At 34.9% G+C, this 17,927-nt stretch overlaps 1 protein-coding gene across 1 annotated transcript in view; it reads left to right on the top strand.

The window, feature by feature from the left end:
- Positions 1-16,351, top strand: part of LOC125051882 — a 28,315-nt gene extending 11,964 nt beyond the window's left edge. Inside the window, exons 3-8 of the mRNA XM_047652496.1 lie at positions 8,288-8,488; positions 10,306-10,409; positions 10,693-10,896; positions 11,021-11,103; positions 11,188-13,184; positions 13,397-16,351. Coding sequence (XP_047508452.1) covers positions 8,305-8,488; positions 10,306-10,409; positions 10,693-10,896; positions 11,021-11,103; positions 11,188-13,184; positions 13,397-15,267 — 4,443 coding nt within the window. The 5' untranslated portion in view covers positions 8,288-8,304 and the 3' untranslated portion in view covers positions 15,268-16,351. The remainder of the gene's footprint in view (positions 1-8,287; positions 8,489-10,305; positions 10,410-10,692; positions 10,897-11,020; positions 11,104-11,187; positions 13,185-13,396) is intronic.
- Positions 16,352-17,927: the final 1,576 nt, after the last annotated feature.

Raw genomic sequence — 17,927 nt, 5'->3', positions numbered from 1 at the left:
ACATAAATTAATATGAAATAACAAAATCGATTGTTACTGCGTTTCTTCATAACGCCTCTTTCATGTATTCTTGGTCAACTTGTAACTGATATTATTTTATAACCAACTGCTCAAGGCTCACGGCTGGATATTTATTTTATTAAATATGTATAGGACTTTTTTTAGATTTTGTATAAGATAAAAGTTTACAACTTTTTTCAAGAACTCGCGTACGAACTTATCGCGTTCGTAAGAAACATTATCGTTAAACTATTATCCGACTATCCGAGTTACGAATACAACCTCAAAAACTACACCTCTATAATAATAATATAGATTAACATCGCTGTTAAGTTTAAAAAACATTTTTTTTCTACAAATAACTAATTATTATAGATCACCTAGCAATACATTTTAATTGACTTCCAAGAAATATTAATGGCGATAGATAACCGGGTCGCAGGTTCGATGACTTCCCGATCCAATCATTTTCCTCGTTTAGCTCAGTATAAAGCCTGTGGGAGCTTTTATTAAATTTTCTTCGTTACGGAAATTGTATTTTAAAATAGAACTAATAAATGAAATCGTGGCAAATAAAATTCTTATGCACTATTACTTATAAATTATTAACTTAATTTTTAACTGTTTTTTTCAAACATACTATTGACGGTACTGTTTTTATATAAAGGGGGCGAACGGGGAGGGGGCTTGATGATGCCGTGATACCGCCGCTCATAGACACTCACATTGCCAGAAGGCTCGCAAGTGCGTTGCCAGCCTTTAAAGAATTGGTTCGCCCTTTTCTTGAAGGACGAAGTAGAATTGGTTTGGAAATACTTCAGTGGGCAGCTGGTTTCCACAAAGTGGTGGTGCGCGGCAAAAACTGCCTTAAGAAACGCTCAGTTGTGGAACGACTGACGTAATACGGGTGGATTTTCTACCTTGAATATGATGAAACACAGCTTCAGTTATAAATCCGAAAAACTACTCTGAACACTCTCTCACTGACTCAAAGTCTTGAACACATTTCATTTTTTTTTTAATAACGTATCATAGATACGAAATGTAATGTTCAATAAACAACAGATTAAGGAAAGATTTCTGAAAGTCAAAGACTTTTTCGTTTTCAATTGATTCTATGGTAAACTAACTTAAATCTAAACGACCGTCAATTTTCAACAAACTCTGGAATCCTTGTGAGGATGTTGCGTTTATTCAACTTAAGAGTGGAGTGAAAAAAATATTTTTTGAGATTTTTTGTACGTTTTTGTATGCATAGTAAGGATAAAGTAGTAAATTGAAACATACATAATGGAAAATAGTCATTTAGATAAAATTTATTGAGAATACGTGCGCCCCTACGCATTTAAAACGTTGTATGTATTTTGACTTTTGTGTATGTACTTTAAATTGCTGCGTAACAGTTTTGTTTCTTTTTAATTTTTAGTTGTACTACTCATAATTAATTAAAACAAAATCTTACCTGTGAAACAATATAAGGACACTTATATATATATTTAACATATCTTGTATTTGTAATGTGTCTGTTTCTGTATAGTAAAATTCATTAGAATATTTGTCCAATAAATATAAATAAAAATTGATTAGTAATCAAAACAACCAATACAGTCATTACAATTTTCTTTTTGTTTTCTTTGGAGTAGATCTCTTGGGCCATGGGGTTCAAGGACGGGTGCTAATTAAAGATTTAAGTTGGCATCTGGTAGATAGTACCAGTGACCCCAGAGCTGATGCTTTCCTCGCTCAACGAATAAGTATCGCAATAGCGAGGAAATGCTGTCTGCGTTAGAGGTACACTGCCAAACCAAAATTTGTCTTAATTTTGTTTTTATTAATTTTTAATTATTTTTATTATTACTATGTAAGTTACATTTATTATTATTATTATATTATAAATATTATATTTCTTCGTAAAATTAGATGAAATAAACGTTTTACATAACTAAGAAACTAATTCGATTTTATGTCTACGCACGGAATAACATCTTAAATAAGATTACTGTTATTTTCACACTCACAGGCGTATTTTCTTGTAATAATTAGATTTTCTTTAAGATGTTTCTAGTAGAAAACATCTACACTGTTCGTAGACACTTGCGTAGCATCGTAGCCCGTAGCTATCGTAGCATTGACGATATTATAATAGCCTCCGTTTACGTAAGGCTGTTTATTTTTAGCTTGTATCGATTGTTGTAGATCATTTGGATTATATGTGGTCTAATCCTTAAGTTAAGTCATACATATTATATCAGTAGGTGCATGTGAATCATGGAGATACTTATATAATTTTAAAGTCACTGGATTAAACTTATGATGACGTGTACTGATTCTTACCAGGTAATATATTCTGTGTCCTAATGATGTACTCATTATATTTAATTACTTTAAATGAAACCTTAAAGTCATGTTATACTATAGTAAAATAATAATTAAAAGTATCTATGTGTTTTAAAAAGAGACATTTTATAAATTTGGCCCTTCTATGCGTGTCTATTAAATAAAAAAACCTAATGAAGTGTGATGACTGTGAACAAATACAGGGTATTTCCGGTCATGGTTTAAAATCGACCCAATTTACTATAACACAGTATAAAAGCATTGCAGTTATCAAATGAAAGTTACGACCGAAAGCTGAAATGATTTCGTGTCAATGCCACATGCATAGCCAATTCGGAAAAACAAGGCAAAAACTGCGTGTTTTGTCACGACAAGCCATCAAAACGAAGTTTATTTTTATCGCAAATGCAACCGAGTGATATTTAAATGTATGAATGATCGATTGGACTTTTTCAATTGGTTTTGGAATCGAGAAATGATTGGGTTCCCTTCTTTTTAAGACACTTGATTTATTGGCTATTGGTTTTTTAATACACTGTTGTCTTTTTCATGATATCAATAATTATTCTATTTTTATCTCTATATATATATTCTCGTGTCACTCGACCGACTAGCCTCGACCGATTCTTATGAAATTTTTATGCATGTTCAGTAAGTCAGCTACTATCTATATTTCAAACCCCTAAATGATAAAGGGGTCCACCCCAATTTTTGTGTTTATTTTTAGATTTTTTTTTGTTTTTATTTTTTTATGTTACAGTATACAGAAATACGTTCGTTTAAAAATACTTTAATGATAAGATTAACTTACTTTATTGGTTTTATAATTAAAATTTGATTTCAAAAACACTTTATAGCCTATGGTTTCATCAGAATCTTACCAGTTATCCATAGTTTTGAACTCCCAATTCGATTGTGTAATTTTATAGACTTTATCTAGGGTGCTAATCTAAGCGTTATCAGTGCATAGATCGTTAAGTACGCCAGTAAAGAGGTGAAGGTTTCGACCTGTATTCGTCCTAGTTGCTTTGAGACACTCCCAGCGGCAACACGTATCATTGAACTAAGGTGAACTTAAAACAATTAATAGGACTGTACTGTTTCATGCTACTAGTAGCTTTTATCTAAAACTTATGACAATATAAGCTTATCTTTATATATATATATATATATATATATATATATATATATGTTCTAAATACAATAATGGAAAGTATTTTTATCTGTATCATTATCTGTAATATCTTTTATTATTTCAATATACATAACTTATTAAAGTTAATTATGGAGTCAATAGTCAATGGAGTTGGAATAGGGTCTTTTATACTATTGATTTATCTAAGCATGATATGTGAAGAATTCTGAACACATTCTTCTTTTTCTTCTCCAGAACTATTCTTTTACTCTCTCAGAATATAACTTCATTAAACATTGTATTCTATAATGCTTTGTTGCTCCACTTTTTTTATATTTTACTACTTAAAAGACCTATAAACTCTACTTTAAATAAAAATAAAAACACGGAACAACTGCAGAAATCCATCACAATGAATGAATCAAAATCACGTCCTATTTAAAACGTTGAATACGAAAATAATGGCATTTTCAGAAATCATTCACCGCTTACATCTTTTGTATTTGAACAATATGCTAGGGTTTTATAAAAATGCTGATTCTCAGGATATGTGCCAGATGTTGTGTCCCTTTTTTATGTAGCTATTAAAATATACTGACTTTCTTGTAAGCAATATTAATATTTTGTTAAATACACAGTCCAAGTATATATTTTATTGGTTTTGTTGCGACATAGACTAAACGTCAAGAAAGACAGAGAATAATAAGAAATGTTTTTCTGAAGAGATTCAGAGTTCAATTTCAATATATAAGAGATGCTCTTGATTTTTATCTTTTCATTTATCTTGCAGCCCGAAATACAGCTTTCATGTGCAGCACTACTAATTATTATTATTTTCTTTTCTACTCTTTTAGTTCTTAAAATAACGTATAACCAAAACGTAAAACCTATACATTTTTTTTAACAATGAGTTTTGAAATTTTTTATTAAAAAAAATAAAGTCCTTTAAAAAAGCTACTCTAAAATTTACTAAAAGTCTTGTATCAAGTGAAGAGTTAAACGATAATTAATTTACTTACATACAGGGTACGAAGTTATACTATGTATTTACTTACATATTAACGTGCAGCCAGTGGCAAGTCTAGTGTATTATAGTCAAGTGTGTTTTCATGGACTTCGGAAGAAGATCCTATTATGTCCGAATGGACAACAATTAATATAATAATTAAAATAATAATAGGGAGTCCCTGTGTTGTAGGTAACTAAATAACAATTAGTCAGTGGTACATGATATATATAAAAGAGGTTTTTGAGAAAAAGTAGGCTTAGTAGTACAACTAATAAAACACAAGTCTTATAAGACGTTTAGTATGTGTGAATGGGTGAATGTGTGAATGCGAGACTGTGTGAATGTGTGACTGTGTGAATGTGTGCATGTGTGAGAGTATAACAAAGAGTTGTTACAAGTGTGCGTTCTGTCTGTGTTAGTTTTGGTTACTATGTTATGTAGGAAGATAGACGATTCAATTCATTATATTAAATACTCTTTGTTAGGAAAACTAAATTTAACTATAATAAAAAAACATTTTTAAATCGAAACGCCAATTAAAAGGTCTACAGACTTAAGAATAATATGAGAGAGAATGCGTGTAGGGTGTGGGTGTGTATTTGTGTGAGTAAGTGAGGCACCTGTGTTAAAATCTGATTGATATAGTAATATTAAATGTCTGAAAGTGTTTTAAAGATCCTTGCAATATCATTTAACACCACGTTCATCCAGATTGGTCTATGGAACTATGCTTAACACAAAAATTTACACATAGAATTATCCTCCAGTTTTTTGGCTGATTAAAAAAGGACTTTGCGGCCCATGGACTCTCATTTTAATGGATGCGTTGCCTTTGAAGGAGGTGTATACTCTTTCTAAAAACAGTTGGAGGTCGTATCTCCCAGAGAAGACCATCACCGGGAGTCGTTTCCACAGTTCGCTAGTTCGCAAAAGAAAGTGTCTTGTGAAGCGGAACGTTGAAGAATTCCAGCTATAAAGTTGATACGGATGGAATTTTGAATAAATACGGCTCGTACTACGTGTCAGAACTACTATAAAACAATTTAAAGGAATACTTTAAATCGAAAAGATATTAAAAGTATTAAAGCTGTATAAAATTACCCTTTCACTTAGATAACAATTTTCCAATGGATTGGTAAGTGATTTTAAGAACAATTCCTCAGAGTTCCCGGGATGAAACTTTAGGTCAGAGCCAGCCGTAAATCGGGTCACCGACATTAACTGCGAATAGTGCGAGAGCTAGGGTTGCCAGCTTATGTTTATTTTTTAAGGCAAAATAGAATTAAAACAAATTTCAAAAGTTTGGTCCCTGTGGCAGTGTACCTTTAACGCTGGCAGCATTTCCTCGCTGTATTGCAATACTTATTCGTTGAGCTAGGACAGCTCTGAGGTCACCTATACTATCTACCAGGCGCCAACTTAAATCTTTATTTAGCGCCTGTGCACTTGAACTCCACGGCCCAAGAGTCTCTACTCCAAAAGGAACAAAATCGAAGTTGGAGGAAAGAGTAAATATATGTTTCTTCATGTTTATTAATTACAATCAATTAATTTATATCTGGTAGCGGTATGTATGCGAAGCGAAAGCAAACTAGTGACTCTACAAGCTTTAGGTCTGGGCCTCAAATTTCTGTATCTGTTTCGTGAACATTTCTTTTTTCTAATGGGCGTGTGTAAGGCATCTACTTGACACACGCCGTCAACTTTTTGGAACGGCTTCCTCACGATGTTTTCCTTCACAGTACGAGCGAGTGTTAAGGTGCATATCTGGGGTCTGACCTCGAAGTCCCTACTAAACCCACTTGATCACAAGGCTATACGAGGAATTATAATACTAAATATTGGGCTTATGCTATCCTTTGGAGCGTACGTTTTAAAGTTAATATGAATAAAACAATTCCCTATATGTAAGTACGTAGAAAAACGCACCACAAAACAATAGCATTAATCTAACTGTAACTGTAACTCGTTTCACAACCGAGCGTTTTTTATGGAAGTTTTTGCGCGCACCACCACAATGTGGAACCAGCAGTATTTTTGAACTAATTCGAAATCAAGAATAGAGCGTACCAATTCTTTAAAAGTCGGAAACTCGCGAGCCCTCTGGCAATGTGACTGTCTATGGGCAGCGCACTCACACCTGGTGATCCTCCTGTCCGTTTGCCGTCTTTTCTTTAAAAGAAAAGACGCATCTCTTCTGATACGACTAGATATGCTGTCACAAACAAAATAAATACGCCATCGTTTCGTCTTTTGTATAACGTACCTTCCCCGAGTCTTTTTGCTGCGAAATGCTTACATTAAATTCGATCATGCATAAAAATATTAAAAGTAAGTTGGCAACCCTATTTACAGGGAACATCGTAAATCTCGCGCACGACGTGACTACTGTTTCCTCGCGAAATTGAACTTTTTCCCCTAAATGCAGCGATTTCTCGAGTATTTCAAATGTAACCTGCATTTTTGCAATCAGATTTCGATATTACCTAACCTAGGTAGAAAGTCGGATGACATCTGCAGTTTCCGGTTTTGTGATACATTTTACAAAACTATAATGACCGCCTTCCACTGCGAGCGGAACGGACCCATTACGGACTCCGCTATACTCGTAACGATGATTTTGTGTGAATATAGATATACAAATACATGTAGTGATCATATACGTACATGACCATCTATTGGGGCTTTTACCTACGTAATACTAAATTTACTAAGAAATTTCACTTCTGACATGTATACTGTGTACGCTCGCACTTTTTTTATGTAACAGGGCAAATGATGGGCTCACCTGCCTTGCGATTCTGTAACTCACTTTTCAAACTCACACAGCGGTTTTCGCAGCGGCGGTCGCACTCAAATCAGTCGTGAAGCAGTCATTTTATGATTTGTCATTCTGATAAGGAATGTTGTAGTTTATTGTTTATCGAAAAGTGTTCTTAAGTTCGAAAAGTGAGTTACAGAATCGCAAGGCTGATGTTCCTCTGAATTGAGGTTACATTGGTATACAAAATCAATGTATGTCCTACGTATGTTGAATGATATAATATGAGAATCTGAAAATAGACTGTCGACATGAATTGAAATAATTTTACTGCGGCGTTTCAAATTCTGAAATGTACCTCTGTTTCCGAACACCGAGTTTATAGGTTAGGCTTACAGTGTATTGTCTGATAATTTTCATTTTATATAGAACATTTTATATTGTTTGCTACGGAGTTTCAACGTTGACGTAACTTCTATAAGTATCAAATATTTTCTAGATCAAACAATTTATCTACTTTGTGTATTCCTTTATTTATTTTCTTCTTTCGTATTACAGTATGGGAAATTTTCAGTTAGTACGTATAATTTAAATACGAGATTGTGCCTGATTCGTAAATATTATTTCTATTTTATTATTATTATTATTTTATTTTAAAAGGCACACTAACGAAACACATACAAACACTTACATATACATTTTATATATTATATTCGTAATATTCGTAATGTTTAGTATCGTTAAAGAATAATGACTATATTCTCACAACATTTTTTTTAAATGTTCGGACAGGAGGCTCATCTAATGCAGACTCACATTGCCAGAAGGCTCGCGAGTGCGTTACCAACCTTTTAAGAGTTGGTAGGCTTTTTAAATAAGCGACCCTAAGTCGAATTAGTTCGGACATACATTGGCACGTGGTACCACATAGTAATCGTGCGCGGCAGAAACTGCCTTAAAAACGCTCAGTTGTTATTTTTCTACTTTATTACAGTGCAAGAATTTAATAATATTTAATTACAACTGTTCGTTTTAATAATTCCAGCTGAGAATAATGCGGTGATGGCGGATGGCGCGGGCGCGGAAGCGGGCGCGGGCGAGAGTGCAGCGCGCGGTGCGGCGCTCGAGCGTGCCTACGTGCACGACGTGTACGACCAGGCGGGCGAAGATGAGCCTAGCGAGCCCGCGCCCGCCGTCACTACATTCCTCAAGGAACTTGAGCCGGGTGCCCTCGTCTGCGATGTCGGTAAGGGCTTATAAAATGTTTTTATAGGTCCGATTTTAAGGATGACTGGAGAACATATTGCCCTATGATTTTTAATCAGTTAATTTAAAAGGCCGGCAACGCACTCGCAAGTCCTCTGGTATTGAAAGTGTCCATGGGCGGCGGTAGGTATAACATCAGATGATTTCTTTAATATTCGCAGACGTCGTAATCTCGAAAATATGTATGAACAATGTTTAAATTGCAATGTATTGGAAGTTACTAGTCTTGTCTTAATTTTTAAAATCCTACCTACTTCTGCTACATGTATAAATATATTTTAATACGCCGTTTGCAGAGTACAAACACTAGTTAGTACATTATCTTTCGTATTGGATAAAATATTCTCAAAGAAACAATGCACTGCGGCTAATAATATATATTACAATTCCCAGTTTACTGTATTATATATCTCATTATTCGCCCACGCCTCTTTGTGTATATATAAACGTACAATTAGCTTTCAATTTTCAACGAAATAAGGTAAATGTCACAGCGTGGGAGGTTACAAAAGACTTGGAAATGTGATACACCCTAGAGCTACATTATTATCATTTTCAGGTAAAATAATACAGACATTTAGACTCTCGAGAAATGTGCTTGACTCATATAAAAATTAAGAAAGTTTTTAAACACTGCAAACTACTGCCCATAGCAGAGAAAGTAAATAAATGTCTTCTAGTCGCTATGGTTACATTTATATAAACCACAGCGGTTTCCTATACATATTACGTTTTTATAACTAATTAAAAATAAATAAAAAACAAATTTTAAAACTTTGGTCCCTGTGGCACATTTACTTGCTGTATTGCGATACTTATTCGTTGAGGCATGTACCAGCTCTGGGGTCATCGGTACTATCTACTACGCGCCAACTGAATTCTTTAATTAGCGCCTGTGCACGTGAACCCCATGGCCCAAGAGTCTCTACTCCAAAGGGAACAAAATCGAAGTTGGATTTTATTATATTATTATGTAAAATAAATAAATTTAAAAAAAGATAATATAGCATCGGTGCTGTTCTGCTTGGAATATAATAAAGCTTATTTTTGAGGTTATACTACTTCTGGCTCTTTAGGGAAAAATTATGAGAGTAAATTATTACGATGCGCGCGCACATCTTCACAAAAAAACCGACACCCTGAAGTTAGCTATAGTCACCATTTTAGTTTATTGTATTGTTAGTATCGTTTTTTCTACAAACGTAGAATAAAATTTTTAAAAGATTTTTATCTTATTACGCCAAAGAAGTAAAACTTCTAACGCGTGTACATAAGTACACACACGTTTTTTTTTATTAGCTGGAATAGCCACGGATTTTAATACGCCACGGGACTATGGAAAACGTGTTTTGATTTAAGTCAATATAAATGGAAAATTACGTATGGCTTGATCTTATTTATTCATTTATTAAAATTCACCACCTCATACATAATGCTTTATCTGCAGTATGTGTTACAAGCGTTTCTAAAATATATTACAATTATTTTAAACATAAATGTTACAAAAAATAAAAACATTACACTTCCAATAATAGAATTTACTAACAAAAAGACGCTGTTTTTTTTAAACATTGGATTTGGTATCAGTTGGACACTTACGATGTTTTTTTTAATTGATCAGCCCACTACAGATCAGTCCATATCTGGATAGGTAATGTTTATTCTGTTATATGCGCGAAGAAGTTGAAGAGGTTCTCAGGTAGGTTGGTTTTTGCAGACGGAATTTGGAGCTTAGTACAAGAGCTGATCAAAATATTATTATTAAATAGATTTTTATGCATATCTATTTGATTTCAGGTTGTGGAAATGGAAAATACCTGAGTGTGAACCCCTCTGTCTTCGCAGTGGGTGGAGACAGATGTACCAGACTATCGACGCAAGCGCACCAAACTAACAATGAGGTAGGTTAAAAGTTAGACTCTCTTTTAACCACTTAATACATTCAAATTAATATTGAACAATAAGCTATTATCTTTATAAATATAATTCTACTGTGTATGTCACTGAACTCCTCTTAAACGGATTTGAATGGCTTTTTTTATACAAAAAATTGAATGCATACGCGTTTGACTGTATCAACCATATTAGTTAAGATCAACCATTGTAGATCATTTAAGTAGGAAACTAACTAAATTTTATTTGATTAAATATTGACCCACCTAAAACACAAATTTTCTTTGACAGGTTGTTGTATGCGACAACCTCAGTCTACCGTTCCGCGATGAGTCATTCGACGCGGTGCTCTCTATTGCCGTGGTCCACCATTTTGCAACAGTGGAAAGGAGAGCCATGGCACTACGAGAGCTCGCCAGAATCACCAGGATCGGTGGTAGACTGCTCCTCACTGTGTGGGCTATGGAGCATGAGGGACGGAACTTCCATTCACAGGTGCATTTTAAATTTGGTATATTGATTGACTTGTAGTCATATTTTTCATTAAATTGTATTGTATTACTTTGGAAATTGAAAAATAGAATTGAGATAATTAATCGACAATTATTTCTTTTTTTAGGATGTTCTGATACCTTGGCATAGACCCGTGACGTTATGTCCTCCACCACCAGCCCCACGGTTCCTTTCCGTAGAGCATGATCAGTAAGTATTTTTAGATCAAATATTTGTTTAATATACGTATTTCAACGTTTACATTTATGAATAAAAATACATAAATATTTTCAGAAGCGCCGAGCCGTGGAAAAGCCACGATGGCTCGCCTGGATCATCATCTTTGTCATCTCCAAATGAAACTTGCTATTCCTTCGTGAGAAGAGCATTACAAAGGATAGCTGGTCGACGATCCTTTCTCCCTTCTTGGAATCTTGGATCCAGGGTAAACTTAAGAGCTTGTCCTCGTGGCCAACTGGAACCACCGGCGGCTGATCTACCCATTGAATTACGAAGATTGGATGAAGTTCTACCTCCAAGATTGATAGCACAATCTTCAGAGACATCTACACTAAAGTCTAGAAGCCTCACCGATATCGCAGATGTAGAACGACATGCCATGGTTAGATCGAGGTCGAGTCTCCCAAGTCTCGGTGGAGAGGGGCACGAACCACCAACAATACAACCACCTCCGACTGACGTACCAGAACAACGAAAAAAGCCGAAGTTAGTCAAACAAAAAAAATCAATCAATGAAGATGATGCAGAAGAGGATTTAGATAAACCGACGGATATGAAAAGCCTTGTCGAAGAGATGCCTAATTTCAAAGTTCATACGTACAGAGCGCAATCGAGAAAGCCAGGCGTCTTCAAGCAAACGTCCCTAAACGAAGAACTTATGTCAGTAGAAAGGTTACGAGAGAAAGAACGCTTAAGAAAAAATATACAAAAGCAAGCGTCACTCAATGAAGAATATTTATTTCGAAGGCCTGGAACATTTGACTCAATTCGTGATTCAATATTTTCAACATCAGCCACTACTGCAAAGAAGTTTCAGTCACTTAAAAATGGTCTTACAAATAAATTCAAAACCTCTACAACGAATATAGATAAAGTAACTGTTTTCGTCAGAATGTTGCAAGGCTGGAAAAATCATGGACCTGCTCCTGAGGTTCCAACAACACCAAGTGATACCAATTCAAACAGTGAAAAAACTTGCCCCGAAAGGAGACATTCTAGGGAAGATGGTTCAGATTCATCAAAAGATAGCAGCTTACAAAGTGATACAAGTGTCGATTCCGAAGACAGTTTTGCTTCAGTTATATATGTACCAAAGGCTGATGGAAGCAGTGATCCTCTATCACCAACCCCTTTATCTCCTGGTCCAACCTCACCAAGATTAAAAGTATCTTCAGTACCTACTTCCCCTAGGATGAAGAATTCCCCTGGTTTACCTTCACCGAGAATTAAACAGTCATTTCCTTTAATAAGACCTCCATCTTCACCTAATGCTGTACAAGCAGCTGCTAATTTTAATAAGATACTAGTGGCTCAATATAGCCTGAAAAATTATTCTACCACCAATAACACCCCTGTTATTTCTATAAAGCCCCAATCAAAGAGCCAGCCCAATTCACCACCAAAACCTGAGGATGAAACCAAAACTATAAGTACTGCAATTGAAACTTTGCCCATACTTAATAAAACTATACCAATCTCGATCCCAGAAATATATGAAGAAATCGATCCAATACCTCCTATCAAAGAAGAAGAAGAATTTATTGAAACTCCTTCTGAAGTGACGAAGGAACTTATCGCAGAAATAAATAAAGACATTGAAGAAATCCACAAGCTGACATTAGAAACCAATGATCTCAAGCCTCGCATACTTCAAGATACAAAGCCATATCCCAAAATAACTCTTCAAACTGTTGCTGAATTACCAGAGATACCGCAGTACAAACCTAAAGATAAATCACCTATATCTGATGTATTAGACTCAAGACACGCAGATAAAAAGCGAAAAGAGAGAATAAGGCAAATAAAAGAAATGTTAAATAAAGGGATTCCTTCTTTAAGTATAAGTCGACGGCCACCGTTTCCAATTGTACGAACGACAGGAAAATCTGAACCTATTGCCAAGAGTCATCCAAAACTTATGTCCTTAGAACTATTTAATCCTGCTGTTGATGACATGGACAGTGATTCCAGTGGAGTTTCTTCTCCCGATTCAGTTGACAGCGTAATCAGTGTAATACCCGAAGAATTGCGCAAAATGGCGATGGAAAAAGGTAAGTTCTACGAAGTAGTATTTCTTAAATTTATTATTTAAGGTCTTTGCCGGATTGTTTTGATGATGATTTTATGATGATTGAATCAATGGATTTACGCAGATTATATTATCTTTTTAAGTCACATTTTGGATAAGACCATTAAAAGTTCCTAAAAAAAATGTAGAATATACTGATTTTTGAATAATTATTTATACGTTTCTTTTTTTTAGATTTGTCTACTTCCGAATTAGAAGCAAAGAAAGCTGAGCCAGCTTCCGACAAAATAACCGCCAACAAGAGTAGTTCACCAAACCTTTTAGATGCTGTGGCTGAAGTGGCACAATCATTGGATGATACGTGTGAAACGATTATTCATACAAGTCCTAGATCTAAACGGAAACATTTTGAAAAAGTAGAGAGTTCTGATACAACGGCCATTGTTCAAGGAGCTTCAAGTAGTAGCAGTAGTAGTAATTGGAGTTTAAATAAACTATCGCCAGGAGATTTGAGGCTATTAGAAGATAAATCTCGATCACAGTCACATACAAGTTCAAGTGGAAGTTCTTCTAGCTTAGAACGACTGTCGCCGGGTAGACGGTCAAAAGACCGATCCCCAAAGCTAGGAAGTACAAGTAATTCAACGTGGAGTTTAAACAGGCTATCGCCAAATAGACCAGAAGGCCGTTCACTTGACGAGAATTACACAAAGAGTCATCGCAGTCCAACACGCTTACCTTACGATTCAATATCAATATCCAGCACAGACTCAGAGAAGTCAATTTCTAAATCAGAAAGTTTCAACAGAATTCAAGCTAACGAACCTTTAGTCACTTGTAAATCTGACATGATAGCAAAAGATGAAGATTGGGTAGATCAAGACAGGAGTCAACACTTAACTGAATTTGCTGAAAAACTCAGTGAAAAACTTTTACAGGAAATTGATCAATATTCAAAACGCATTAGCGAAGAAGACTTTGATCTTCCGAGCAGTAGCAGCAGCGAAAAAAGTATATCCTTAAGACTGAAACGGGAAGAGGAAGACAGAAACACTCAAAAGATATTAGACGAGCTGTCGGATAGTCTACAGCATCTTGAAGATCCCTGTCTAACCAAGAGTGATAAGGGGAATGAAAGCCTTAGTATAGGAAAAATATGTGAAAAAACTAAATATGTTACTTGTTTACAAGATACACAAGAAGTTGATATTAATAAATTATTTCCTAAGTGTTCAACAAAAACTAAAAGCAAGAAGAGATCCAAAGACGTAGACCCAATCATAAACAAATACAGAGAACTCAAGAAAACTATGAAAGTGACAAGCGAAGAGGACATATTTTTAAATAATTGTGCCAATATTCAATACAACATAAAACCCATAACAGATGAAAAGCTCCCGGATACGATAGAATTCAAAAATCCTGACGATGACAGTGCAATCTCCTCCAGCAATGGTAATCCAGAGATAACAATCGACTCTGGGGCTTATGATACAAGTCAATCACTGGAAACTGGATATTCACTGGAGTCAGAAATCAGCGTGGACTCCCTCTGTACTAGTACTGACAAACGGTCTTCGTTGAAAGTGGGTCAGTCAACTGACTCTAGCGACTTAGACAAAATGGAAATAAGTCCTGAATCCATAACTTCTCGTTCAAGCACAAGCACTGCGCCCTTAAAATCTGGCTTCTCCATCGAATCAAGTGATACTTCCGCCGGATGTGACTGGAGTCGTAGAGACAAGACCGGAAGTACTGCGTCATTGGGCTGTGCTAGTTTGGCTTCCTTGCCTTCCTGTAGTGAATGCTCTAAGGAGAGAAAGTTTTTGGAAATGCGGTCGTCGTCAGAAGATACCGCAACAATGCCAGTGGTACCACCGCGATTGTCGCACGCCCCGCTCCTGCCCTCACTGAGCGACGGCTCTGACAGTCTTCCTTCAGAAGGGGGAGCAGTAACCTATCATCGATATTATCATGTCTTTAAAAAAGGAGAGCTTGATCAATTAATTGAAAAGTACGTAGAAAGTCTTCACGTAGTATCCTCATACTACGATCAGGCGAGCTGGTGTGTTATTGCTGAAAAAGTGCAAGTGTGGACTATTTAAGTGTAATCGTTGTACAAAATGTTAATGGATATTATATCCGATAGTGTTTAACTAAGTTCTCTCAAACTGTACAGTGAAGAATACATCCAAGTGACCTTACGGACTCTAATGAGCGTATAATTGGATAATCGGAGTTATGACATGTAAACTTACAAATGCCAAAAGCGAGGCTTTTGATTTAAATATATAATAGACATTAATCTATATAAATAACTGTTATTACTAATGTAATCGTATTTACTCGCCCTCTCCAGAGGCTACCGAACTCTTAAGGGCCTTTAGGGCTCGCATAAAATGAAAACTAAGAGCTTTAAATAGTGAAAAAAATAATTATAATATATTATATATTTCAGAGGCTCAAATAATATAAGCTGCTTATAGCTTATCTATCGTTCTATCGATCAAGTTTACCTGCAGTGTAGTCGTTTATACCGTTCTTCAAGACGTTATTGTTCGATTGTGCTAAATTATTCTATGACAATAACACAATTTATTTAAATATAACATATCCATACGAATTACTATCGAAACGTAGTTTTTTCAGTTTTGAACAATGGTATAAACATTTGAATTTAAATCGTATTTTCAGTATTATAATCAGAGCTGGCCTCGCTGTTAAATTTGTACAAAGTTCTGCATAATGACTTACTTCCAAACCTAATCAATTTATAATTGTTACTTGTACGATAATCACGTCATAAGTCGTAAAGTCAACATCATATGTTTCCATAACCGTTTTTGTTTTCACACTACATAATATAATTATCAACATACTAGATAAAAACTACGTTCGTCACTAGATATATAACGATGAATAAGAAAAGCACTAATAACGAAATATTTTCGACTACTTTTGCAAATACTTGAAAGTACAAATACTCATAAGTGTACTTGGCGTTCGATTTGTGTAACCATTCATTTTGATACACATTTTTACGTAGATTCATTTCAAGAGAGATAAGTACGAATTGTATATTATTTTAATAGATTATTTGTATGCGAATCTACTAGACAAAATGTTCATTGCTGAAGATCGAAAGATCTTCTCCGAAGTTGTTTAATAATAAAAAAAATAAAGACAATCTTCAACGTGATTTTTCTGTTTTAAGTTGCAACAAAGCTGTTAAAACTTAGCACGAACAACAACTTCCATGAGCTCTGAATACCCTTAGGCCAAGTAGCAGCCAAAAGTAATGGAGATCAGACGTGACACTGAACACTCTGTTTAGTAGAAATGTTATCTCAGCCGAACTGGCATTGCTTATGCATTTAGTACAGCCTGTTAATTAATTTCAATGTAAATATCGCTCTAACGAAGCTATAAGAGTAATTATGTTATCAGAATCAGTGAGATTAAACTTAATTTAATTAGACAAATAAGGCTGTATATTTAATAATTACATACTTGCAAATACAATTACTTAACAGACAATGATGTACATCTCCCGAATTCGTTCGTTTGATAAAAAAGGACGCAATAGTCAATTGTCATGAATCTCAAGTAATCATTGAATGTACAGCTATTTAGACAAATACTTTTAGTAAATAAATAGTATTAAGAAAGGATGAAAGCACAAGATAATAAAGTCCAAAGATTATTTTAAATCGTCACAGTTTTCTAAGTGCCACGACATTTTTTATACTGATACATTTGTCTTGTGAATGGGTTTGGGAAGTCTTTGTCATGTATGAAGGTACTACGATTTGATTCTCGGATGTATTTACGATATTGAAAATATAAAAATTCTTTACTGAAATAGTATTTATTTATATAAGGCAAGATTGGAATACATTCAACGATCTGGCGTCTTAAATCCGTTTTAAAAAAGCCAGTTCCGACCCAAACACATTGTCAAACATGTACTAAAGTATATCCACTTTTATAAAAGTGAAACGAACCTCTTTATATCACAGTAAAGCCTATATTAGTAAATTACGACAGACGATTTAAAATTGAATTGTATTGATTATCATGAATTTTGGTACAGAAGTAGATGAAAAGACACACTAATTGGCTTTAATTGTATTAAATGCGTCGTGGATTTTGAGAATAACCGTTTATTCATAAGTACTTTTCCTACGCAAATTAGGTAGCGGAGAACATAAACGCTGGTAAAATACGAGAATCAAGTCGGAAGCCTGGACATAGATTAAAAACATACCCATCTTTTGTTCGGTGGACGGACACACATATGCATCCGTCCGCCACCTGTGTGTTACATTATGTTGCGCTTGAGCATTATTTTAACACTTTTAAATTCACAAGACTTATATTTTCTTACTACTATATAAATAATAAAACCATAAACTTGAATTGTACCGCGATTACGTTTTTCCTTTGTGTCTTAAAGGAAGGTATTATTTTTGCTACCAGTCAAATCATCAATAACGCGCAACTGATCTGTCGTAAGTACATAATTAACACTTGCTCATAGACAAACATCGCCAGAAAGTCTGTCTTTGTAAAGCAGCGGTAGAAAATTAATCGACAGATTCAGCTTCGACGTGCCTCCTACGCAAGGGAGCGTTCGAGTATTACGTAACGCAAATATTGGAGACCCCCTTCCCTAAACAAATATTTCAAACTTCTGAAGCGAAAACAGGAGGAATAATCCGCGCATTTAATACCTTGCAAGAAATATGAGCGCTATTGTAGGTTC

This window comes from Pieris napi, chromosome 8, assembly GCF_905475465.1.
Source record: "Pieris napi chromosome 8, ilPieNapi1.2, whole genome shotgun sequence".
Lineage (NCBI taxonomy): Eukaryota > Metazoa > Arthropoda > Insecta > Lepidoptera > Pieridae > Pieris > Pieris napi.
Note: the sequence above shows the minus strand (reverse complement) of the source record. Positions and strands in the feature narration are given on the sequence as shown.